The sequence below is a fragment of the Oculina patagonica genome, chromosome 4 (genome assembly GCF_052425735.1).
Source record: "Oculina patagonica isolate OP01 chromosome 4, crgOcupat, whole genome shotgun sequence".
Taxonomy (NCBI): domain Eukaryota; kingdom Metazoa; phylum Cnidaria; class Anthozoa; order Scleractinia; family Oculinidae; genus Oculina; species Oculina patagonica.
The window spans coordinates 8,423,166-8,449,555 of record NC_135761.1 but is presented as its reverse complement, the minus strand read 5'-3'; the positions used below and the strand labels follow the sequence as shown (position 1 = coordinate 8,449,555).

The following is a 26,390-nucleotide window of genomic DNA, read 5'->3' as shown; positions in this document are numbered from 1 at the left end:
AATACCGACCGTCCCGGGGGTAGAAATATTAATCTTTAGTCTATCTGCCCAGCTACCCTATTTCTTTCCTTTTTCCGAATGCTTATTTACTTTAAATAAACAAAATAATTTATCTTCCGGTGTTTTTTGTTGATATATTTAAAGATGGTACGCTGGAGAACGCCAACGCCGGCGAAAAACTTTCCCTACTCACCCCCTCCCCAAGACATTAGCAATAATTCATATTTGAGCGCCAAAATCTTGAAATACGTTACGTTATTTCGGCGATCATGGCGGAGATCAAAGAGGAGTGCAATGATCTTTTCGAAGAAACGCTGCAAAAATCAAAGAAGTACTAGTCGAAAACGAGAAATTACTGTAGAAATGCAAGCTCGCGAAGAGAATGCTCGGTGGAGTACTGTAAGAGCTGAATCGCCTGAAAGAAATGAGCCAAAACACGACACAAGGGAATCGATGACTCGCAGAAACAAAAAGTCGAAGTTCTGAAAAGCTGTCGGGTAAGTGTTCGAACTTCATTTTGTGTTATATCACCAGTTTACTTTATTAATTACCGAATGTACACCATTTAATATATATTCAAAACAAAATGAATGTTCCGTGTATCTTATGGGATTATAATTTTGCTTTCAGATGTTTATAGTCAGCTTATAACTGATCGGTCGTTATATTCAGCCCAGTCATGAGTCTGGCAGTCTAGTTTTATATGCCAGAGTCACACAGGAAGCCTAAATTTAACTGTTGTTGGCTGCGGTTGTGGATTCTATTCTATATCGAGGAACAGTGTCCTGATTTTAGCATTATTTTGAACTGAAGGCTTAAAACCACTTTATCTTAGATAAGCTAAACTAAACAAATGATGATTTTGTTTTGGAAAATAAAATTATTAGCACTGCATTATTACACTGACAGCAAACAGTGTAATTTCGAATCTTTGTATTGAGAAATCATGTTATAAATCTGAACTTATTATGGCTTCTTTGTGTTTTCTTAAAAAAAATTCTTCAGTGTCTGACATTTGCAGACTGCAGAGTGCAAAATGCAGAGTGCGTAGTAGGCTAGCCTTGAGTGTAAAGTTTGCATTCTGTTTTCTGCTAATTAATTATTAATGCCAGACACCGAATTTCTTATAGACAAAATCACGAAAAGTTTTCTGATAGACACAGAAGGGACACTTCAGGGAAATTTCTTATTGCCCTGTCTATTTCATTGCAAAGCAAATTATTGTCATTGTCATATTTAGGGAGGAAGGAGTGAGGTGTTTTGGGTGGGGAAGGGTAAGAAAGGTGGCGAGGGCCATAGACCAAACGGCTGAGGAGAAAGGTCCTGAGTATATGAGTTCAGAACAGAGGAACATTATTAACATCATCCTTTTTTAATTCTTAGGAAACTTAAGTTGAATATTCATCACAGGATCATTAGGTTGCATCTAGAGGATGCTGGCCCCACAGGGCTCAAAATAATTTTCGGACAGTTGCCGGTCATGTTGTCCAGCCAGACAGATTTTAGCTTGGTCATGTGTCGTTTCTGAACGGTCAAAATGTTGAAAATAGCACTTTTAAACTACCACTCATTTCTGCTGTTTTAGCTGCAACTTTTATAAATAGATCACTTTGTAATACCCTTCTGGTAATCAGTTATCATTCTCAAAGCAATGTACGTGACCGGTCAAAATGAGGGACAAACTGAAACTTTGTCCGGACAAATTGTCATCTTGGCTGGACATTGTCCATTGACCAGCCATTATTTTGAGCCCTGCCCTTTGGGCCATTTTCAACACAACACTCTTTGCTGTCCCTCCAAAATTTTACATAAGCATTGTTTTCAATATCTCTTGCTGTCCCAAGAGAAATTTAAAACAATGCATATGCAAAATTTTGGAGGGACAACAAAGAGTATTATGGTATTTTTAAAAATGGCCTATTCAGCGGAATAGCAGTATAAGGGAATGTCATTAGTTTGCGTTCAGTAATGTTCAGCCTGGTTTTCTTGCAGTTAGCTTTACACCAGTTTGTTTGCAGATAGCTTGACAAGGTTTGTTTGCAGTTGGCTTTAATTTGTTTGTCAGGGCAATTTACTATCATCTTTCTGCCCTTCCAAAAAAAAGGTTGGATCAATTTAGGTTTCTGGGAAAGTGCTCACCTACCCCTCCCCAAACCTAACATTAACCCTTACTTATCGCTTTGGGCAAAATGTTAGGTTTGGGGAGGGGTAGGTGAGCAGTTTCCCAGAAACCTAATCCAAAAGGTTCACCTCATCCAGAAAAGGATAGAAAGGCATCTTAATAAAATGAAAAACAGTGTTACAGATGATTACATCTAGTGTATTTTCCATGTATAAAACCTCTGAATCATTGAGGCAATTAGAAACATTTTTTTTGTTTTTGCTTTAGTTGACAGTCATGCAACTCAGCAAGAAATGTAAACACACTAGTAAGAGTAATCAAGAGACAAAAACTGAATATATGGAAAAAGGCCTAAATTGAGGTAAGTGTTCTTGCTTGTACTTGTCTTACTTTAATCTCATCGCATATCTTATTTTATTGTATGTCTTGAGAATAACATGCTAATGATGGTAAAAGTGTTGATTCTTTACTATAATGTTTTCATGTATTTGATTTACCAAATCTAAAAAATATATATATTTTATTTTTAGGGGCACTCGAGTGCTGCGGCTATGTCCAAACAAAGCAAAAAATGCAGGCAACAAGGCAGGAAAGGAGAGGTGAGATTTCACTGGAAACACTAGTTGCCACTAAATCTTGAAAAGATTTGCCTAACATGAAAACTAGAGTAAACAACAATTTAGCTAGCATTCTCAGAGTAGGCAACTGAACAGCAAAATTGTAAGAAGCAAAGAGGTTTCGTTTTGTTTTACAGTGTAACTACACTGGGCTCATGTTAATATGTATTTTTGCCCAAGAAATCTGCGGCCCCTGGCCCTATAGTGACAGCTAGCTCTGCATTGCATTCCAAAAAAAAAAAATATTTCCTGAACTTTACCATTAATCCAAGGTCATTCAATTTTTTTTAAGTCTACTTTTGAACAGTTATGAGTTGTTGACCAGGGCATAACCTGAGTTACCCGGTAACTACCATGCATAGAAATCTTTGTAAAAATCTCACAAATATGAGACTAATAAGAAATAAAAACAATGCATGTTTTTCCCAATATACTAACTTTCTATCACAGTTGTTATGGCACATAGTGTATATTCTATAAAATTAAATTTCACCATTTATCATATAAGTACACAACATTGATACAATTACATGCTTTTATATGGTGTATATGGAAAATTTTGGTGTACTTGTGAAAAAACAGCTCCCTTTTAATTGTTGGTTGACTGTCAGTCGTCTGTCAACCGATATATTTATTACAAATTGAACTTTGTAAAAGTAAAATTTCTGTTTTGGAAAAATTGTCAGTAGACTGTCGGTGGCGTGTCGGTAACCTGTTGGCTGACAGTTGACCCACAGTCGGTTACAGGGAGCTGTTCTTCTAAGGCCAGGGGCCATAGATTTTCCAGGCTAATATCAACATGAGACCAGTGTAATTACACAGAATAATAGAACCAAAACTGTTAGCTGCTTGCAGCTTTGCTGCTCAGTTCGCTGTCTACTAACCCATAGCTAGTAGAGCCATGAAACATCAAATCTTGGTGACAGCCCTGGCAATGTATAGCTTGGTCAACATCTCATAGCAAATTGACCATTTATCCAAAATTATATATTTTTTAAAACAACTTCAATCAGGACCTTGTTATTGTCCACTTCTTACACTAACTAACCCATACTTCTTTACCTTTTGGGACACTACAATTTTAACATACACTACTATGGGAATGTGGTGGTTTGAGTCTGTCAGTGTTTTTAAACAATATCGAATAAAAAGCATTTACAATCAAAGAGCCTAGATGTTAACAATTAGAACAGTTACTGTACAATGTATGTTATACAGTCAACTCTCTGTAAGGTTGGCACTATTTGGACCGGCCTCAACTGTCTGTCTTAGAGAGGTGTCCGCCTCCCTGGCATGGTATAAAAACATATTTTTTATCAAGTGTTGACATGGTGATGATCATTTTTGTTTGTAGGGATTAATCAAAGAAGCCTTGGCATTAGACCATGTTGAGAAATTGGAACAAACAGAAAGCAGTTCTTAAAGAGCTTAAATGGGACTATGACATTTTACAGTATTATATTTTCTTGAAATATTTGACATATCTGATAGATTATCAATATTGGAGCAATACTGGTATGTCTTTTCAGTAGAAATTGAAAATTACAGAGGTTTTTGTTAATGATTATTTTCCAAGATATATACATCAAACTTACCTTGACAGTTTTTTTTTTCTTTAAAGGACCCTAGTCAGCCACACCTTTGTTTTTGTTTACATGCAAGAATTCCTGTATTATATTTTTTCTGGGAGCACGTCTAAATGAAAAGGCTCACCAAAAAACTCAGTGCTCAAGGTAATTAAACAGACTCCCAATAACGCAACTTGTAGCAATGCAATAAGGCTTCACTTCACCATACATTTTTATGAATTCGATGCCATTGATGGCAGATGCTGACTAGGAACCTTTAAGCTTTCATAGACTGAAATAAAGCAATTTGCAACATATGTGTGACAAATATTGTATGTTTATTTATCATTAAAAAAATGATTGGAACAGTTACATTTAGCATATTTTTTAATAATTTAGGACATAAATATATTATTCATTTATAGAGCTAAATTGGAAAAGTTGAATTATTATAAATATTTGAGAGATGCAAATGCGGCCATACTACTGAAAACCTGAAAAAAATTCAGGCTCTGAGCGGGAGCCTGAATATTCTCTCAAATATTTATTTCATTGCTACTGCTGGACACACATTCCCTTTTATTAATTATTATATTTGGCAGGGGTATTTATTTCTGCCAGGCAGGGTCACCCACCGGTATTCGAGTAACACATACAGTTACAATATAAATTGAATCTATCTTTTATATGAAGAATTTTTGAGTTTATGGAGATAATTTTTACTGTGATTGTTTTGTAATTACAACAAAAGTAGATCTGTCAACACCTTAGTTATTGATGTAGGTTTGTATTAAAAGAATTACAGAGACAATAAACTTTTATTACTTTGAAATCTTACGTGAATTGTGTTAGTGAACATAATGCTAAGAAGGTCCTTGCAAGAAGATTCCCTTGATGTTAACTTGCACATTCATTGCTTTTGGATTGTACTCTTTACAGATCCCAGATGTACATTAATGATGATGTACATCACATTCAAATAACTCAGTAAAAGGTTATTTTTCCCTCACAGTAAAATTAATGGACATTAGATGTGTCATCGTATCTGAAAGAGTGATATCTTTCCTTACTGGTCCTTTAAGTGAAACATTTAAATTAACTTAAAGGTTATCTTTCAATTACATTTAAGTGACATTTAATAGTGCATAGAATCTTAAAGATTCCTTTCCAGTTCTTTAAGCTGCCACTTAAAGTCTCTTTGAACATTAAGGTTATCTTCCCATTACATTTAAGTGACATTTAATGTGGCAAAGTATCCTAAAGATTCCTTTCTCGTTCTTTAAGCTGCCACTTAAATGTTCTTAAAGCAGTCTTTACTGGTCCTTTAAGTTAAACGCATTAAGTCACTTAAACGCGACCATTCCTTAACCTTTAAGTCACATTTAATGCGTCTAAGCATCTTAAAGATTTCATTTAATTCCTTTAATTTATCACTTAAAATTTCTTAAAACATCATTTAATGCATCTTTAAGTACTTTTCTTAAAGATGCATTAAATGGTTCATTACTGAATTTAAGTGATCCACTTAAAGATTAAGAAAAGAAACATTTAAGAAATTTAAGATAAACTTAAAGGTACAGGAAATGATTCTTTACTGTACCTTTAAGTTACCTTTAAGAAACCTTAAAAGTGTCATTTCGCCCTGTGAGAAGTAAAAGGCGACTTGAAAATGGCTTATTTAAAAATGCGGTTAATGCATAATTTTAATTTGGCTAACCATGGTTATAAATTTCAGTTCTCGTGATTGACATCCAGATGATAAGTTCTAGTGTTAGTGCCTCACATTATCGAAAGAGTAATTCTAGAAAACCGATTGATATCACTTAAGAGAGGGTCCATATGAAATCCATGCAATATTAAAATTTGAGTCTACATCGACCCTCTCAGATTTCCTTTATATTTTGCATGGGGCTACATATTGAGATGATAATGCTGTAGGTAGAATATTATCGCAAAATTCTTTAACGTGTGGAAGATATCGTGGTCAACGTGCCCATGGTCGGTTTTGAGCCAAAAAATACCTAAATTTTGACCCATCTTTCGACCAAAATATCTCTGCAAGAATTGAAGCTTTCCATATAAAAATACCACTGTAATTAGTATCACCTAGTACAATTTAAATGATATCATCAAGATTTTTCATCGCTCTCACGTTTAGTAGTAAACCTATTTTAAAAATAAGGTATTTCGGGCAATGCGTGACACTAGAGATTTTAGGTTAAAATTACGTTTGAATATCGCCGATGCGGCGTTATTCTGATGGTTCTATTAGCCATTATTTTGTAGAACATTTACTAAATAATAAATTAAAGTCAAAAAAAGTATGTTAAGTTCAATCGGCACGTATGATTTTAGCGTACAAAAATGTGGTACATGTGAGCAAAACAAAAACAAAGTTCTGAAAGTTTTAGAACGAGTTTCATAACATGATGGATAGGTCGGCTGAGGACGTGTGAAATACCGCTTACATAAATCCAATAAACCTTTTAGCATCTAAAGTGGTTCGTGATGTTAATTATCCGGCTATTTAGTGCCCATAAATACAGACTTACAGCGTGAGAAAAGGTAAACAAGCCACTTGACATGTTCATCATCGATCGAATTCAAGCGTATCTTCACGTGCAGATTGGAAAGAGAAAACGTCGCTCACTTCTGTCTACCCGGTAGTTATAATGTTCATAAACAATTCTGCAAGGAGTTAGTATCCACCTTTCTCGTAAGCGATGGCCTCAGTGCTTCACATTTTCATAAGCCTGGTAAGTTACTTTTCACCCGGGCGCCATGTTGTTTTGGACTAGTACCCAGTCTCTCAAGACTTGCCTCAGTGCTCGATCCATTCTCGTCCCCATAGCCCTTTCGTTTCTCTTAGCCGGCTGGGCCTTGGCACGAGGAAACAAAGGGCCCTCGGTTTTCTCGTGCCAAGCCGGCTAAGAGAAACGAAAGAGCTATGGGGACGAGAATGTGCTCGATCGAAACGCTGGAATGGACCATTGTTTTACTCGAAGCGTAGTATAGTACAGTACAGACGATTTCTTTCCGTGGCGCTCTCTGTCCAAACAATTTTTCCAGCTGCATCTTTCTGCAGACAATGTTTTTTGATGTCTTCAAACAATTTATGTGGGCATTTTGCTATTGCAAACAATTTTTTTTCAGGATTTTTGATCCCACTTGGCCACTCCTCCAAAAAAATAATGTTGCTTCCCTAACTGAATGTCTGATTTATAGTGTGGATGTCAAAACCATTAATGCCAATTGAAAGGTCTTTCAAAGGCCTTGTTAACAAAATCGAACGACCGCGCAGTTCGATTTTGTTAATAACGCGTATAATTACATACCCAATTGGACTTCACTCAATCTTTATACACTGGGGTTATATCCACCATCTCTCTAGCTCCTGTTCGTACCATATTGCAGATCAATGTGATATATGAAAAAGTTAAAGTAGCTTATATTAATTATACACAATATTACTTTCAAATTAATGAAAACACTAATGAAGTACTAATAAACCTTATGTGAGGTTCTCTGCGACAAATCGCTTCGTGTGTACTACTTCAAAAAGTCCCTGCAACAAGGCGTTTGTTCGGTGCACCTGCAGCGAATTTGGAAGAGGGAGAATGTAAACTAGTTTTTGAATTCAATACATGAAGCTCTCTCATTGGTTAGTTTATATTTTGTCGCAGAAGTGCACACACGCTGCGACAAGGCTGCTTTCACTCATTTTGTCACTGCGATCAGTCGCACGAATTTAAACTGGTTTGAGTTCGTGCCTGGTGCAGCCTCGCCCTCGTGGATCATGCCTTTCGTGCGCTGTTGACATGTCGTCATGCTGACGCGTATATTTGCATTCTGCTCGCTTGCTGCAAGTAGTTTCTTTTTCGTTGCTCTAGCCTTCACTATATCCTTCTTTCTTTCATCCGTGCTCTCCACTGGCTTCGGGCAGTGTGACTTAGGGCTTTCCACAAGTTGCTCGAGATTTCCCAAAAAGTTGCCCGTAATATCTCAAAAAGTTGCTCCAAAAATCCAAAAACGTTGCTTCATATAATAAAGGTTGATCGAAAGTTGCTCCAAAAAATCCAAAACGCTACTTCTAACCAAAAGAATTTTTTCTAAATATATGCTAATTTCCCTTTGAGAGTAAGATCTTCAAAGCAGTTTTAAGCAATTTTACAGCAAAAGTATCTAAATAACATATTAAAGGGAATATTATTTTGTTAAGTGACAAGGATTCCTTTAACTGGGAAAAATCGTGAAGATATTGATGACGTCATGTTTGCTGACGAGTTTTGTAATGTTTTATACAGAATGAGCCGAATGTTGAAACGTCTTCAGATGTCCCTCGAAAATCTTCGGCAAACGTCGTAAGTCTTCGGAAAAGTTCGTTTTGCCTTAGAACAGCACTCGTATAATCTTCGGAAATCTTCGGTCTGGAAATTGCTCAAAATGCAACAAGTTGCTCGAGAGGAAAAAAGTTGCTCCAAGGGGGAAAAAGTTGCTCGAAACATGAAAAAATGCCAAAAAGTTGCCGAGCAACTTGTGGAAAGCCCTAGTGTGACTCAAAGGGCCTCGATGTGGAGCCGTTTTCTATAGCAACTGTCCAAGCACTTACCTCTCAGTCGGGTTTCCGCTTTCGCCTCGGGGCCACTCCGCTGGTGCCTCATTCCTTTTCATTCCCAACCAAACCCCGCCTTCAATTCGTTGCGTAGCTTAACAGACATTAACGGCAGAGGTCTCGATCCCTGGCGCAGAACAGAAGGACCGTAGACTCTGGGAGCGAGAACGGATCATTCCATCTCAAGTCTCCGGTGCATGCGCACAATTAAACCGGAACCATAAATAGCCCAGAGGGCAGAGGACGGCCCAGTTCGGTCAAGGCTGACGGAAAATGCGCAAGTTCTTGGAACGAAATTTAATGTCCAAACTCGTTTATCAACCGCTGGTTTAGGGGAACGAAGACCCTGGGAACAAGGATCCAGAACAGTTTCAACAAATTTGGAATCACCTGTATCTCTGATAGTGCTCCTACTGATTTCCTAATTTAAAGCTAGAATGACGGACCGACGTATCGACGGAATTAAATATTTGTATAAGTGTAGATCAGCGTGCCTTTTTACAACTCATGATTCGTCTTTGCCTTGACCAGGTTGTTGAAAGTTCGTTTTCAATGATACTCATAATCATACTCTTTTGTTCTATTTTATTTTTCCCGTAGGCAATCCTTAGAATAAATGTAAATGAGTGAAATACTGTAAATGATTTAATAAACGCCCCACTCTTAAATAAACGCCTCCCCCTGAGGTGTAAAATTTGTATTAGAGGCCTCTACTAATAAACGTCCCGTGTCTAATAGACACCCCCTGCCCCCATCACCCCCCCCCCCCTCCTCAATAAAAAAAGAAAAAATATATTCGCCTCAAAACTCAAGTAAACGTTTCATGGAGTAAAAAACACGCAATTTTCTTTAGTTAGTTAATTGATTCACTCGGACATCGAAGGGACCAAAGGAGCTAGCTAGCCAACATGGTTAACCCCGATGCGATGACGATGAAGACATCGATATCGAACAATCTGTGAACGACATCTGTAGGCTTTGCATTAGAAAAGATTAGAGTAGTCTCCTACTCACAAAATCTGTTTCCTATCTTTATCCGGGAGCAAACTACGCGTCATATTTACATACTTGTTTGTCTATTTGTTTCGTTACAGTTAGAGTGAAATCATGGGCTCCTGGTGATATGAATGCCCCTTTTCTACTAAACGCCTCATATTTATTTAAAACTCCCGCATGTACCCCTTAAATTAAAAAGCCCTGGCGTTTATAAGATTATTTACGGTAAGTCGGTATTAAAGGCTAATTTTTCGATTTCAGATTTTCAAAATTAAAAAAGGTGGAAAATTAAAGCCATGGCGATTTGTGGCGAACATTTATAAATGAGTCTATACATATCCCATGGCCCCTGAATGTCAGGTCCTTCTTGAAAGCACATAAACGAAGCCATGACGATCGCAATATGATCTGAGTCAGAGTGAAATTTGAGACATGAAATTTGAGATAAAATTCACAAGTCGGTCTGTCACGCAATCAACTATTGTCGGTGTTCTTCGAAGAACGACAGCACCAAAAACCACTTGTGCCACAGATTCTTACTGGATGAAAACGATGACTACATAATTTCTTTGCAGTGGAAACATGTTTTTTATATGTGAACAAAACACGCGACCGAATTCTAAAACAAGTCGGTTTTCATGATCGGTGGATATTATATTCGATGTCTCGCCGCCAACTTGTTTTGATAACATCTGTTCTTAAATTACTATGGTGCTGGCAAATACGGCTAAACGCAGCTTACACACCAAGAGGGCGATGCCAAAAACCCTTGAAGGAAATGACTTTTATGCAATGATGCTTGCTTGATGGGATATCTTTCAAATTGGTGCAGTACGACCAGCAGGTCGGTATGACCTTTGTGTTCGTTTGAATTTGTTTAATTTGCTTATTACCAGCCAACGACTTCCAGTAGTTAAAACTACTAACGATTTAAAAGTATTTTTATGCAAAAAGCTTCATAACGATGTTTTACTTCTTATAGCAACATTTTATTTAGTTTATATTTTACAAACTCTGAACTTATCACGATTTCCGTGTTGAGCTCATTTGCATATTGTCACGAAGTTAACACCATTTATTGATGCGAACCTGTAATTCCTCTTAAACTTAACAGAGATTTTATTTGATAAATAGGGACACCATTTCCTTGGCAATCTATTGATACTTTCAAATTCGATTGAAGAAACGCCGCATGTCTACAAACAACGACTTTTGAAACCCCACTTTTTTGATACGAATTGAATAAGGAGATTTGGAATTTTGCTTTCAGCCAAACGCAGCAAATGACACAAGTTTACTGAACGTTTTTCTATTGTTCGGGACTTGATTTGTCTTATGTAAAAGTTTCGTATCATTTCTTTTTATATTTAGCATGTAGCAGGGGATCAAACATGGTGAATATTTTTAGGTCAAATTTAAGTACTTTCCACTGTCTGACAGTTTGATTGACATTTCTCCAAAAAATAAACAATTGAACCAAAATATTGCACATGGTTAATGTACTAGTGAAGTTACACAAGTGTGCCAAATTTGAGGGAAATCGGTGAGATGCGCTGTAGACTCGCCTGCATGGTTCTCGTGCGGACTCACTCTTAATGTATCGGGAAAAAACTTCTTACAAAATAAAACTTAAAGAATATCGTAATAAATTTTACTAAATCTTTGCAGAAATTAGTAAGTCTACAGTTTATATCCGGCCCTTCTACTAGTTTCGATTTTTGATCAAATTTAAAAGAATCCTGCTAAATAGAAATATTAATATATCACATTCACTACAAGCTATTTCGCAATTTACCACGGCATGCAGGTGTTTTGTATTAAATATCATTTTTCCGATCCACTTATTAAAAAATATGGTTAATTTTTCTTAAAACCAGAAAAAAAAAGCTGGGGATTTTTTTGAATTTTCAACCAAAACCGCAACCAAAGTTGTCTGATTTTGGTTTTGATAGATTTGAGCCTGTATTTTCTGTTATCAAAAAATCAAGAAAAACAACCCTAAGTTCCAACCAAACAATGGCGTTTTTCTGATTGCTTTTAGCAGGAAATCTACTCCTGTCGTGATGTTGGTATTAAAAAGCATACAATGCAGTTAACAATGATTTCCACAAATTTTAATTTGAATATTAAAAGAAGGAGTCGCGACAATTGAGGTCAACAAACAGAAGATCAATCTCTTTCTAAAGCTAAACTTCGATTGAACAAAGGTTCTAAAAAGAAAGTGCAAATCACTCTCTCAGATTATAATACACTCGTCACATTAACTGGATCTCTTCATTTTTTTTAAGTTAACCGGCGAAGCTTCCGTGTGGACAACACATCTTGAGCATGATGAACAAAACTGTCCACCTAACGTGTTCCTTTTTGGACATAAACTTAGACAAAACAAGAGAGACGTTAACAGCCAATGTTATAACATGTATTTTGAATGCAGTGTTTTCTCTGATAACGTGTGTGGGAAATTCTGTGATTCTGCATGTCATCCGGCAAACGCGAGAACTTCACTCGCCATCTTTCATCCTTTTGTTTTGCCTCGCTGCTTCAGATCTCCTCGTTGGGCTAATATGTCAACCATTTTTCGTGGCGTACAAGATAGCTGAACTTGGAGATGACTTTAGTGTATATTGCACCTTGAGGATGATTCAGACCATATCAAGCTGGGCAACGTCTGGTGTATCTTTGTTAATTTTAAGCGGAGTCTCTATCGATCGTCTTCTCGCTTTAACTCTGCATTTACGATACAACATGGTTGTTACTATCCCTCGCGTTTTTCAGACCGCTGTTTGCCTGTGGTTCTTTGCCACAGCTGTCGTAATGTTGAGGTTTTGGATAAGAAACTGGATTATTTTTCCAGTGGTTATAACACTTTTAACATTTCTTGTCACCACTCTGAGTACATTGAAGATATTTCATATTGTTCGCAGACACCAGCGACAGATAAGTCAGCAACAGCAAAATTTGGATCATCGTCAAAGCGACACAGTAAATGTACTGAAGTGTAGAAAATCTGCAGTGACTGTACTTTATGTTTATGGTTTATTTTTGATTTTCTATTTTCCATTTTTCATAACGATGCTCACGGAGACATTTATTGGATACACCAAAACAGTGAAGATTGCCTATGACTACGCTACAACTGTTGTTTTTATTAACTCCTTCCTGAACCCTGTTGTGTACTGCTGGAGAATAAGAGAGATAAGACGGGCTGTGAAAAAAATACTGGGGAAAAGCTTAGCAGAAAACACTACTCAAATCTGCCAGTATTTGACATTTTGTCGGGGAAGATTTCAATTTCCAGGAGTTCCTTCTCGTGTTCTTTAGCAAGTCAAGGCAATTGCAACATTCGTGCTTCTAATTGGATCTCCACACTCCGATAGTTGTTACGTAATCGAAGTACAAACACATCACCCGAAAAGTGCCTGAATTGTACTCTGTTCGGTCAAATTACCTTTTCTGTTAAAACACACAGGGGGTAAAATTAGTGAATTGCGCATGGTCAAATTGATTTCCGGCTTTAAATCAGTTTGGATATCGAGAGTTTAGAAAATACAGCTGCTGCCGTGACTGAAAATTGGCTTGTGGCATAGAGAGGAAATGTTGAAGAATAACTTTTGATGTTTGGGTCAAAGCCGGACAGAGGACTTTTAAATCTAAAGCTCATGAAAGCGGCTCTAAGAAGTTCCGACCAAGCTTGGCTTTCTTCATTTGTGACTTCGCTTTCAACGTGAAAAGTTGAAATGGGGCTGATTATACTGTCGCCAGTGTAATAGATCTATAATGGGCGCAAAAAGTGTTGAAACACTCGGAACTTTTCGAGAACGTTGGATAAATTTTACCCCTCACCCCTCCTCCCGATACAATGTTGGATTTGCTAGCTGCAAGATCAGACTTTCCTCGTTTAGGTACAACAGTGAAAAGGTTCACAAGCTGCAACAGATTAAAGGTGGACAAATGAGAATGTTAAATAAGTATTAGTTTCAACCAACTGTTTCAAGGACTTTTGTCGCTTCAACCTCGTTCCCAGGGCTTTTCCCTGGGGAAAAGCCCTGGGAACGAGGTTGTTGTCGCTTATTATAACTCCGGACACTGATCTCGGCACTGACTGGCTTACCAATAAATAAAACTAGCACAGTTTTGCAACGAGTACACAACAGAGACGTCACACAGCATGAAAACACAACTTTACCGTGGTGTAAAGCTCAAATATGGCTGGCATAAATTTAGAATCTATTCAGCTATACGCTGACTTTACATTTTTTTAAAGCTGACCTTTATCCCAGCTTTACACTCGAGTATAAAGATAAATAAAGAGACTCCTTTACAACAACTTTAAATAACATTTACGCATGGTAGCGTAAAGGTCGGTTTAACCACCTTTAACAACATTTAATTGATGGTGTAAAGTTGGATAACCCACATTACACCAAATTTAAACAACTTTAATTTAATGTAAATCCCAATTTTCATGCTGCGTCAGATACATAACACTTTTAAAGTATATATGACAGACTTTTTTTTATTTGCCTGATCAAATCTACGTGGTATGCTGATGCGAACATCGAAAAAAGAAATTCAAAATCTCGTTTTTTTTCACCGCGTTTTCGACCTAAAACACGCAATATTTTCACTTCCGGTTGGGTCCAAACCGCGCACAGTGGGGAGCTGAGTCTATTCTGCTTTTGACGTCATGGCCGGTCTAGACCCAGCTCCCCACTGGCGCCGTGACGTCAAACAAGTGATACACTCTAGAACCAAACAAACTGAACAGGGAATTTCAAAGGAAGATTGCGGCTTGGTGCCGGAAAACCGAAAAAAAAGCTTAAGGCTTGGAAGTTTATAAATGATCTGAAGTCTAGAGGGATACTAGTGTAATAATAGTTTTTTAGAAAAGCCGATGGAAACAGTGTGTGAAAATAATACTATCATATATCATATCAGCAAATATACAGGTAAGTAAAATAAAAAGGCGGTTTTTAATCTTGACGTATTAGGCTCAAAACGAATTTAGAAGTAGCACACGTGTTGTTGTGATTTAAGCGATTTTAAATCTATGCCGTCGCAGCTTTAAAATTCCATGTTCGGTTTGTTTGGTTATTGAGTTGAGTTCACTGAGCGCATTCTTGTTTGACGTCACGGCGCGCAGTGGGGAGCTGGGTCTAGATCGACCATGACGTCAAAAGCAGAATAGACCCAGCTCCCCAATGTGCGCGGTTTTGGACCCAACCGGAAGTGAAATTTCACGATTTTAGAGCGCGAAAACGCGGTGAAAAAAAGAGATTTCGAATTTCTTTTTTTTTGATGTTCCCAAACGAATTGAATTCCCATGGTGACAAATGAAAAATCAACATAAAATATCAAATGTTAGCCAAATTATTGGCTAGGTTAAATATGTTTTAGCAACAATAAATTTATTAAAGGGAGTCACCGTGTCCATATCTAATCTCGTTCCCAGATCTCGCGGGTGGGGAACGAAATTAGTCCATATCTTGAAATCATCTGAAAGTTATAAAATGTTCAACGTCAATAACAAAGCTAGTCCGTGACTCATTGTGCAGCATCTGATTTGTCTATATCAATATTAGGACGCAGGTCACGGTTAGTGGTCGCTAAGACTCATGAGTATTTTCATCTTGGATGCCGTGGTTGAGAGGCAGCTATCCAAGGAACGCATACGGATTCTAGTTCCCTGCAGTTTACCAGCTTGGTCACAAGAAGCATGCACGTGATGATTGGACGGGAGAAGATGTCGTTTTCCGCGTGACCTCCCTCGCTCCTTTATTATCGAGAAATCCGTTGAAAATCCTTATTGAAAAAAACTTAAACGCATGACCCCCCTTTCCAGGGATTTGCGTTTTCTGGCTCCATTCATTTTTGTCAGGGTCATAGCATTTGACATTTCTTTGGTATTGAAACGGTCTTTCGTCTGAAGGCGGACGAGTCGAGTTGGCAAGTACATACAGTCTGTCATCAACAGACAGGAGTTTGAGAATTGACCGTGGATGCATGTCACACGTTTGAATAAATTCCCATTTAGTTGTTGTTTCACTGAACAATTCACGTTGCAATTCTTCCGGACGGGACGACCACCATTTAGTGGTTCTAATTCCACCAGCAATAACAATTCTCCCGTTTGCCGCAGCACCGGTAGCAGAGCTCCTTGCAATTTGAATATCAGCTACTTTGTCCCACTTGTTTTTGCGAAGGTCATACCTCTCAACATCAGCGAGGCATTTGTATTTGAATTCGAAGCTGTAACCTGTGTAACGATCTTCTTCACCGCCAACAAAGTATACAAAATTGTTCTTGGCTATACAATGCAAACATTTTCCCTCAAATTCATGTGATCAAATGATTTTTTTTTTATAATTTATGCTCTTTATTTGACAAAAATTATTATTACAACACATACAATAACACTACAGCTTATAACGTTAATAGAACCTAAAAAGACAAAATGAAAAATAAATAAATGAATAAATAAGCGTCTAACAAATTACTGATTACTACACTAATTACACTTTTGAAAAACACATTAAGCACTGATTACAATATGCATCAATTCATAGAAAAGAAACAGATAGACCGGAGTATCTAAGCTTAACTAGTTAAAAAAAAAAAGGTACAACCTTCTCCCATTTTGACAGGTGTATTAATAGTTTATCTCTTTTAGTGGCTATTATCTTTTCAATTTCTATAATGCGCTGCACACGCAGCTGAAACAATGAAAACATTGGTGAGAGCTTCTTTTGTCTACAATAAAATACTGTTTGTTTCCCTAAGATTAGAAGGTGATTAACTAGCTTACGATCGTCGTTATTTCCTGTTATTCCGAGCATTATTTCTTGGCCAGTTGGTCGATTAAGAACAATGCCTAGGGAATTAACCCAAGCGGTGAAAGCTTCCCAGAATGATTTCACATATTCACAGTCCACGAAAAGGTGCTCAAGGGTTTCGCTCTCCAAGTCACAAAAGGTGCAAAGTGGAGTGGCGGATATTTTCATCTTAAAAAGAGATGAATTGGTGAAAAGAATTCTGTGAAGTATTTTGAGTTGAAGCGCTCTAGTTCTCGTATCAAGTGTCGAGTTGAACGGAATTTTATAGATATTTGCCCAGTCCAAATTGTTTTCGGAAAAGATAGCTGTAAACTTGGCTTTGCTTGTTGGCTCTATTGTTCTCTTGGTCACAAGTTTTTTGTATATTTGTTTACTAGTTAAAGCTTGAATTTCAAACACATGTGATCAAATGATGATATGTCCTCCCATGAGTTTGATTCGGGTTTGTACTTTGTGATAAGTGAAACGTGTTTTTCTTTGTCACAGAACTGTACCTCTGTATGGAATCGGAGATAGTAGCGCGGGTGCACTCTATGGTTCTTACATGGTTCAGATACCAAAGCGTTCATTTCATTTTCATTTGCAACAAATATTTGCTTTAAGTCTCTGTCCTCTTTGCTTGGTAATAACATCCATTTGTTGGTGTATGGGTTGAAACTCACCATTCGGTGACGATAGGAAGCAAATTCATACTGTATACCGTAGATTTTACCATGACAAGGCCCGACGAGATAGCTACTCACGAAAGAAAATGGCATCTCGCCTAAACTGTACCACCGATCCTCACGAGGAAAATAATGCTGAATATGACGACCCTTTGCTGGACTACAGGCCACTATAACAGGGACCTCAAGCGATTTTCTAGGGGTGACAGGGAGTCTGTCGTAGTTTCTAGACTCAAGCAACCTCATAGCGTCCTCTACAAGATCCAAACACCCCTCATCATTGTCGCTCACAAGGCCATTTGTCCATATCTCACTGCACAGAAAGTCACGTGATACATACACCAGTTGGACGTGACGAAATAACTCGGCGAAGTATTTCTTTCGCTTGCTTTTGTCATGATCAATCCATGCTAGGATGATCTTAAACACATCTTCTTCGGCAGTAACATTTATCTCATTACTTGAAATCCACATTTGAATTTCTTTACTTGGCATATTCAAAACATTTTTGCGGTCACCTTTGAATAAAGAGGTGAAATTTGCAAAGATGAATTTTTTGGTCTCCGAAACAAGTTCTTTGCATTGATATCTTTCGGAAAAATAGTAAGTTGAAATACAATTTGAAATATTCAACTTACCTAATAAGAATCTTTCAGTGAGAGTTTTTAAGTTTTCTATTAACAAATAATCGGCCATAACGATTAGGTCTCGGGCATCGTCTTCAGACAATATCTCAACATTACCGGCGTAAATAAACTCCAGTGTCTTTCCCGTTGCAGAATCGGAAAACATCCCCAATCGAACAATTCCTTCTTTAGACTCTTTCATGTCACTGTTCAGCAGCTTTTCAAAGAAAGGACTTGCCTCTGAAAGAACTTGTCGGTGAGCTTTAAACTTTTTGCCATTTTCAACCACCAAAGTAATATCGCATGGCTGATCGAGTGTGTCTTTCGGCATATCAACTTCACTGAAAACATCTTTAGCTGAAATAGCCTGTTTAGCAGTATAAGCAAGGTTACGCAAGAACGCCATCTTAACACCAAAATGATCTTCGTTCAGCTGTGTAAAGTTTATTTTACAACGTTACAATATCGCACAGGGTCGAGATGACGTTGACCGCGTGCATGTTCATTGGAACTCGATCGATTTATTGTGAACTTTGGTGTGGCCGGCCGTCAACACAATCAATTAATCTGTATTTGCGCTATTTCATTCTAAAAGTTCTAAGTTACAAGATTTCATTAAGGAGATTATAGGACAGGAACTATCAGCAAACCCTAATAGGCTTTTCGAGGAAGGTCTCTACTGTGTAACTTTAATCAGGTTCAAGTAGATCAGCAGGCCAAGCTAGATCAAATGGTCTAGAGATCAGTTGCAGGATGGTATAGCTAATAAAGAAATCGAATAGCCAAATGACAAACGGTTTAACTTTCCTTGTTGAAATAGAATGCGCTAAACACAAATTGTTTTACAGGGGCACCCAACGAAAAATTTTACTTTAAGTGTCGGAACACCGTTCTTACGTTTTCAGTGTCCTTTTTGTGCGTTTTAAAGCCTTATTTTTAGACCCTATTAAGAAAGGCGTATTTTGTTCGGATATACGCGCTAGCTGAATGTTTAAACTTCAGAACATGTTAGGAAACGAAATATTATTAGCTGAATTTACGAGCGGCTGTTACCTTCTCGAAAATCGCAGCTGTCCTTTTATTAAACCAAAACGACATGTTTCTCTCTACGAAAACAACAGCTATTGCTTTCCCACGTCAAGAAAGTTTGAGCTAAAGAAATCTCCAGTTTTTCATCACACTTAAATCCGAAGATCGTCTTCCGAACAGATATTCGTCAAAACGGTCTGTTGGGTGCCCCTGAAGTAAACGGTGTAGGCGCCTGTGTCGGACAAAGATGGTTTGGTGGCATTGCCAACTGGATTCGGTAAATCGTTTTTACTTAAAACTAGTGGTAACCACAGGTTAGAAAGTGCGGGCCTTGACGCACTTAGAAAAGGTACTGGTACGAGAGTGCGTTATTTTAGATGGCAGTGTCGATAAATAAATGATAAATGAATGTGTGTCCAGCAGTAGCAATGAAATATATATATGACTAGTGGTAACCACAGGTTAGAAAGTTCGGGCCTTGACGCACTTAGAAAAGGTACTGGTACGAGAGTGCGTTATTTTAGATGGCAGTGTCGATAAATAAATGATAAATGAATGTGTGTCCAGCAGTAGCAATGAAATATATATATGACTAGTGGTAACCACAGGTTAGAAAGTTCGGGCCTCGACAAACTTTTGTTTTCGGATTCTAATCGTTCTTTGTGGAGGAAAAAAATTCTCAACTTCCCAGTGTTTGAACGATACATTTTCTGATCCTTTTGCATTAACCGTTCATGGTGGAAAATTACGGATTAATAGTTGACAAATCACTAGACAAAAGTAACGCGTCACGCGAGGAATGCATGATTTAATCGAGCACGCGGTGCAATTAAGATGTGATTTTCCTCTGTCGGTGAACTCGCTATGTTGTCAGTGTTGTAAGGAATTTTTCGAGATTAAATAACTGATGTTGGAATCATTCGTTTTGCTCTGGTTTATCTGTGATACAATCACAGCAAATCTTCTCAAAACCAACGTCTGAACAACGTCTGCAAAACGTAATGTTTCTTCCATGTGACAGAAGCCTCGATCTTATGTGACAAACTGTTGACATTGACACATTTTTCGCATTCTTATCGTCTTGATGAACAGATTTTCAACTTCCGGTGTCTCGACAAACTGTTGTGATTGACACATTTTTCGCATTCTGATCGTTCTTGGTGGAAGAACAAAATTTTCAACTTCCGCTTTGCAGCTAGTCTTTTATAAACGTGGCGCGCACGCGTCATACGCAATCCGCTGGTCACTGTCAAGATTAGGGTTGCGGGCCTCTCTTGGGCCCGCAATAAATGCAAATGCGGCCTTACACTACTGAAGACCTGAAAAAAATTTTCAGGCTATGAGCGGGAGTCGAACCCACGACCTTTGCCAGTGCAATGCTCTACCACTGAGCTATCAAAGCCACATGAGAGCGGTAGTATATGGGTAATCCCTTTATATGGTGGACATGATACTCGGCCCAAGTATATGTGAAATGTGAAATAAATGAATGTGTGTCCAGCAGTAGCAATGAAATATATATATGATAAATGCAAATGCGGCCTTACACTAATGAAGACCTGAAAAAAATTTCAGGCTCTGAAAAATTTTTTTCAGGTCTTCAGTAGTGTAAGGCCGCATTTGCATTTATCATATATATATGGACAAAAGACAATTATCCCGAGTAACGCGTCACGCAAGGAATGCATGTTTCTATCGTTTTGGGAAGTGTAATCGAGCACGCGGTGTGAATTGAGATGTGATTTTTCTCAGTCGGTAAACTCGCTATGTTGTGCTCGCCTTTTATTAACGTGGCGCGATTAATGATGAATCACTGTACTGGACAAAAGACAATTATTCCGAGTAACGCGTCACGCTTAATTGCCTCGAACCGGCCGCGAACCAGCCAGAGTTGTTTTTTGATTGACAGTTTTTTTGAAGTGTAGACGAGCACGCGGTGTGAATTGAGATGTGATTCTCCTCGGTCGATAAACTCGCTATGTTGTCAGTGTTATAACGAATTTCTCGAGAATAACCGTTGCTGAAATCATTCGCTTTGCCGTGGTTCTTGTGTGATACAATCAGAGCAAATTTTCTCAAAAGCAACACCTGTAATACAAGGGTATCAAATGGTCTTTGCGAGCACAGCGTTTTTCTTTGCGAGCACGAGCACTGACAAAAATTAGCCTTGCGAGCAACGAGCACTGACAAAAATTAGCCTTGCGAGCAACGAGCACTTTTCAAAAACCTACCTCCACTAAAAACCGAGCATGCGAGCACTTGTTAAGTTGTGCGAGCACGAGCAAACGAGCACCCATTAAATTTTGCGAGCACTGCGACGTTTTGAGGGACCATTCATGACCCCTATACAAGTCTGCAAATTGTAATGTTTGCAATCTTCCATGTGACAGGAGCCTAGATCTTGTGTGAAAATCGTTCTTGGAGAACAGATTTTTCTCTTCCGGTGTTACGACAAACTGTCGTGATTGACACATTTTTCGCATTCCGATCGTTCTTAGTGGAAGAACAAAATTTTCAACTTCCTTTTTCTGTTTGCCTTTTATTAACGTGGCGCGCACGCGTAAAACGCAATCCGCTGGTCACTGTCAAGATTAGGGTTGCGGGCCTCTCTTGGGCCCGCAATAATCCCCCGACTCGGCGAAAATACCGAAATTCTTTCACAAATTTTCAGTTTTTGAGCATTTTCCGACACAAAGCTGTAATTCCCGCCATTGAACACAACATTAACTTTACAAAAACGCCATGACACTGATAGCATAGACTTCGAATTAAGCGAACCTTTTTCACGGCGGTTGTTTTGATTTCCGCCAACGCCATCACTGAATATACCGCCACTTGAGACCTTAGCTTATAAATCCGAATCTTTCATATCTTCACGTGCATGCCATTGCATATGATCACAGTGGGAGATGCTCACTGTAATTGGTTTACGGGGCCGTGTCACGGATTTAGCCAAACTTAGGCATAGCAAAAGACCATCAAATTCGTTTAAATATATACTAGCGGTAACCACAGGTTTTTTGATTGACAGTTTTGCGAAGTGTTGTCGAGCGCACGGTGTGAATTTAGATGTGATTTTACTCAGTCGGTAAAGTCGATATGTTGTCAGTGTTGTAAGGAATTTCCCGAGACTTACCGTTGTTGGAATCATTCGCTTTGCCGTGGTTTATTTGTGATACAATCACAGCAAATCTCCGAAATCTTCCGCGGTCAAACGTAATGTTTGCAATCTTCCATGTGACAGAAGCCTCGATCTTATGTGGCAATTGACACATTTTTCGCATTCTTGTCGTACTTGAAGAACAGATTTTTAACTTCAGGTGTTGCGACAAAATGTTCTGGTTGACAAATTTTTCGCATTCTGATCGTTCTTGGTGGAAGAACAAAATTTTCAACTTCTGCTTGGTGCTGGCCTTTCATTAACGTGGCGCGCACGCGTTAAACGCAATCCACTGGTCACTGTCAAAATTAGGGTTGCGGGCCTCTCTTGGGCCCGCAATAACGAATACAGTTTCTAACGAATACACAGCAAGGACAGATCCGAACGCTTTTTCACCTGCCGTGAAAAGTGGTGGGAGACGGGAGAGCGAAAGGGATAACGATTTTTAGCTTCACTTTAGCTAAGTGCAGTCGCTTACCTCCGACGCAGTACAAATCGACATGTACGTACATTTGCTCATCTAATGGATAAGAAGGCGCTGAAAGAAACAATTTCGCAAGCAGAGAGAAATAATTCATACATTTTCCTTTACTCAACAGACAGCATAAAAATTGCGATTTACAAGAAATTAAAGGTGGTTAAATCGGGTGTAAAGTTGGATAAACAAGCTTGTTTCCAAGCTTGCTTATACCATCAATTAAATGTTGTTAAAGATGATTAAATGTGTAAAGAAGCCTCTTTTTCTGCCTTTATACTTGAGTGTAAAGCTGGGATAAAGGTCACCGTTAAAGAATGTAAAGTCAGTGTATAGCTGAATAAATTCCAAATTTACCCCAGCTTTATTTGATCTTTACACCACGGTAAAGTTGTATTTTCATGTCGTGACAGGAGTCGTGCTAAAATATTATTCAAATGACGTTTTAAGCGGATCACGACTGGAGCTTTTGCTACTAAAAGCAATCACTAAAAACGTTGCCGTCTGAAACGCAAGATTGTGCTTTTCATTTCCTTTATAATCCCAAAAAATATAAAGGTCTTTAATCGTGGTTTCGTTATAAAATGACAAAAAAATCCAGAATGTTTCACAATCTATAACGAAATAAACCGAAACTTTTTATGATGAAAAAGTTACAATCTGCAACAAATCAAAACATCTGCTAGTGTTGTACGTTAAGAAAAAGCTCATCATAAATGGTGCCAAATTAGTATGCGTTTAAGTTGAGTCTTTGAATTTAAATATTGACAGAAAAAAGTCCTGACTATTGTCTGAAATAAACTTCACCGATTGTGAGTACACTGTCTATTCGAGAGTGACATTGTCTTTATAACGACAACAACAACTTTATTATTGACCTGATACATAAAAAAAGAGACAATTACACACATTAGAAAATCGAAATTAAGGAGGGTGTTGGCCTCCAAAAATAACTAAGGAGTTAACAAATCTAGGAAGCCAAATTACATAGATTAAATTACAACATTACAGTCGAAACAAACACAAAACACACAAAAACGGCTTTCTTGGCAGGTTTTTTACTGGCGACGAAGTCGGAGTCGCAATCAGAAGCGCAGAGCGTTACAATCTAGTGAAAATCAAACCGACGGAGTTGTAAGCAGAGTTCAAATTGTGCTAAGGACTCCATCGCTTATGATCCAATGAAAACTAAAGCGTCCGTAGCAAGCGAAAAGGAAGTACTCGGAGGGCCTGAGAGCTAGCATTGTGATTGGTTTGTTTTTCCGCATCTGCTTGTGATTCCGTAAATCAAGTTTTCCATACGACAGCTGAGGATCGTAAGTGACAGAGTCATAACCAAAATCGCTAGAAAACGGAAACGTTCTGGTTATTGCGAATCCGATTCTCTCGTGCTTGTGACTCTGCGTACCTTACCGATTTTAGATTTTCGCTAGGTCGTTAGCGTCTTACGACTCCAAATAAGACTGCGACTACGATTTGGTCCCTGGTGAAAATCAGCCTTAACCAGCTTTGTGGTCAGCTTGTCATCTCACGATGAACAAAACCCATCAAACTTGTTCCTTTTTGGACATAAACTTGAACCAAACGGGAGAAACGCAAACGACAAATATTCTAACGTGTGTTTTGAATTCAGTGTTTTCTCTTATAACATGTCTGGGAAATTCTGTTATTCTATACGTTATCTGGAAAACGCGAGAACTTCATTCACCATCTTTCATCCTTTTGTTTTGCCTCGCTGCTTCGGATCTCCTTGTTGGACTGATTTGTCAGCCTTTTTTCGTGGCGTACAAGATAGCTGAACTTGAAAACAACTTTGGCGTGTACTGTGTCTTGAGGATGATTCATACCATATCAGGCTGGACGACATCTGGCGTGTCTATGGCAACTTTAACCTTAATCCCCGTTGATCAGCTTTTCGCATTAACCCTGCATTTACGGTACACCACGATTGTCACCGTTCCTCGCGTGTTTCAAATTACTGTTTGCCTCTGGATTGCTTCTATAACTGTCGTTATGTTGAGGTTTAGTTTAACAAACTGGATAATCATTCCGGTGGTACTTTTATTGCTAACGTTTCTAATTACAGTCGTGAGCACCTTTTATATATTTCAGATCGTTCGCAGACATCGGCGCCAGATATCCCAGCAACAATGGAGTGTTCAATCAAACACGGTAAACGTGCTCAAGTGTAGAAAATCTGCTGTGACTGTACTTTATGTCTATGGTTTGTTCTTGATTTTCTATTTACCAGTTTGTGTGACAATGTTTGTAGACTCATTCCTTGGATACACATTAACAGTAAAAATCGCCTACGATTATGCTTCAACTGTTGTTTTTATTAACTCTTTCTTAAATCCACTTGTGTACTGCTGGAGAATTGGAGAAATACGCCGGGCTGTTAGGAATGCACTGAGAAAAAATTACCTTGATAATACTCATGTAATTCGTCAATAAATATAGCCTAGTCTATGAATGTAAAAATAAAACAATAGAATGTTTAAATAAAACAATATTCAGTGAAGGACGGATTTTAACTTTCAGTGGAGTTTCATATTTTATTTCAGTTTAACAAATCCAACATTTTCCCGTGCAGTGAGATGACGCCATAAAATGTCCAAAAATGGGCTCATGCCGTTGTTATGGTTACGTTATGTTTATTATGTTCGCTTTATAAGGCTACAAATGATGAAATTATTTAAAGGGAAAACCCCAAACGTTTTCGACTTAATCTTCTGGCCGATGAATTAAGTTAAAAATTAAGGTTTGGGTTTATTTTTTTGTTTATTAGCTACTGTTCATATATTTGTTTCCTACCAGGCATTTGAGTGCTTGCCGGTTAATCTCCAGCTGGGCAGGTGGGTCAAGAACACTCAAGAAACTTGGGAAAACCTCTGCGTGGAGTTTTACCCCGTGATGAATGACAGCTGCACAGATCCGGCAGCTGGAAAATTCTAGAATATTCTAAACAAAACACCTGAAAAAACGTCCGCAGCTAGAATTAGCGACCGCCAAAATAAATAATAGATAAAAAATGGTAAACCAGGAGCCTATGATACAGGCAAAGAGAAAGGCGAGAAAATCAAGGAGAAGCCGAGTTGGCGGAAGACGATCATATTAAACTCGATTACACTGGGTAAGAAAATGGAACAATATCAAACGCCCAGACCCCAAACATGTTTGTCCTTAAAGCGCCTTAAAGATGGCACAAAGGAGAAAACAAGAAGGGCAGCTCAAGTCTTATAATCACAATGCAGGCAGGAAATGGCCCTAGGCCATTAACATTCTTAGTAACGGAGTTTGGCTAAACGGCAACAAGGACGAAGAAGCAAGTAGTTGCATCCTTAACAGCAGAGTTTGAACTTAATACCTATTTCGTTCTTTTTTGTGGTTACTGATTACATCTTATAAGAGCAACCTAACAAATTAAACGCCAGTTCCCACGTGGTCTAGTGGTTAGGATTCGGCGCTCTCACCGCCGCGGCCCGGGTTCGATTCCCGGCGTGGGATGTTTATTTTCTTTTCTTTTTTTTTTTTCATTTTTTGTTTTATTAAGGAGTGGCGGAGGGGCGGTGGCAGGAAACTCAATCAGCTATGATGGAAGGGGTGACTGCAACCAATTTTTTTTTCAAGTGTATTTATACCAACCCGCCAGGTCAATGTTAAAGATTTAGCCTTCAAGGTGCTAAC

At 38.3% G+C, this 26,390-nt stretch overlaps 3 protein-coding genes, 1 long non-coding RNA gene and 1 other non-coding gene across 5 annotated transcripts; 4 read left to right on the top strand and 1 right to left on the bottom strand.

Annotated features, from left to right (window-relative positions):
- The first annotated feature begins 174 nt into the window (after nucleotides 1-174).
- Nucleotides 175-5,166, top strand: LOC144652178 (uncharacterized). Its single transcript, XR_013570460.1, has 4 exons — nucleotides 175-497; nucleotides 2,390-2,483; nucleotides 2,653-2,721; nucleotides 4,094-5,166. It is a non-coding gene; the product is annotated as an uncharacterized LOC144652178 (long non-coding RNA).
- Nucleotides 5,167-12,155: 6,989 nt separating this feature from the next.
- On the top strand, nucleotides 12,156-13,782 carry LOC144652177 (melanocyte-stimulating hormone receptor-like). The gene has a single exon (XM_078512192.1). It carries the CDS (start codon nucleotides 12,244-12,246, stop codon nucleotides 13,234-13,236), a length of 993 nt encoding a protein of 330 aa, XP_078368318.1. The 5' UTR covers nucleotides 12,156-12,243; the 3' UTR covers nucleotides 13,237-13,782.
- A 3,343-nt stretch (nucleotides 13,783-17,125) lies between these two features.
- Nucleotides 17,126-18,505, bottom strand: LOC144648124 (kelch-like protein 2). The gene has a single exon (XM_078507757.1). It carries the CDS (start codon nucleotides 18,443-18,445, stop codon nucleotides 17,126-17,128), a length of 1,320 nt encoding a protein of 439 aa, XP_078363883.1. The 5' UTR covers nucleotides 18,446-18,505.
- Nucleotides 18,506-23,940: 5,435 nt separating this feature from the next.
- Nucleotides 23,941-25,157, top strand: LOC144648123 (melanocyte-stimulating hormone receptor-like). The gene has a single exon (XM_078507756.1). The coding sequence runs from the start codon at nucleotides 24,237-24,239 to the stop codon at nucleotides 25,155-25,157; it is 921 nt and encodes a 306-aa protein (XP_078363882.1). The 5' UTR covers nucleotides 23,941-24,236.
- Nucleotides 25,158-26,138: 981 nt separating this feature from the next.
- Trnae-cuc (transfer RNA glutamic acid (anticodon CUC)) lies at nucleotides 26,139-26,210 on the top strand. The gene has a single exon. It is a non-coding gene; the product is annotated as a tRNA-Glu (tRNA).
- Nucleotides 26,211-26,390: the final 180 nt, after the last annotated feature.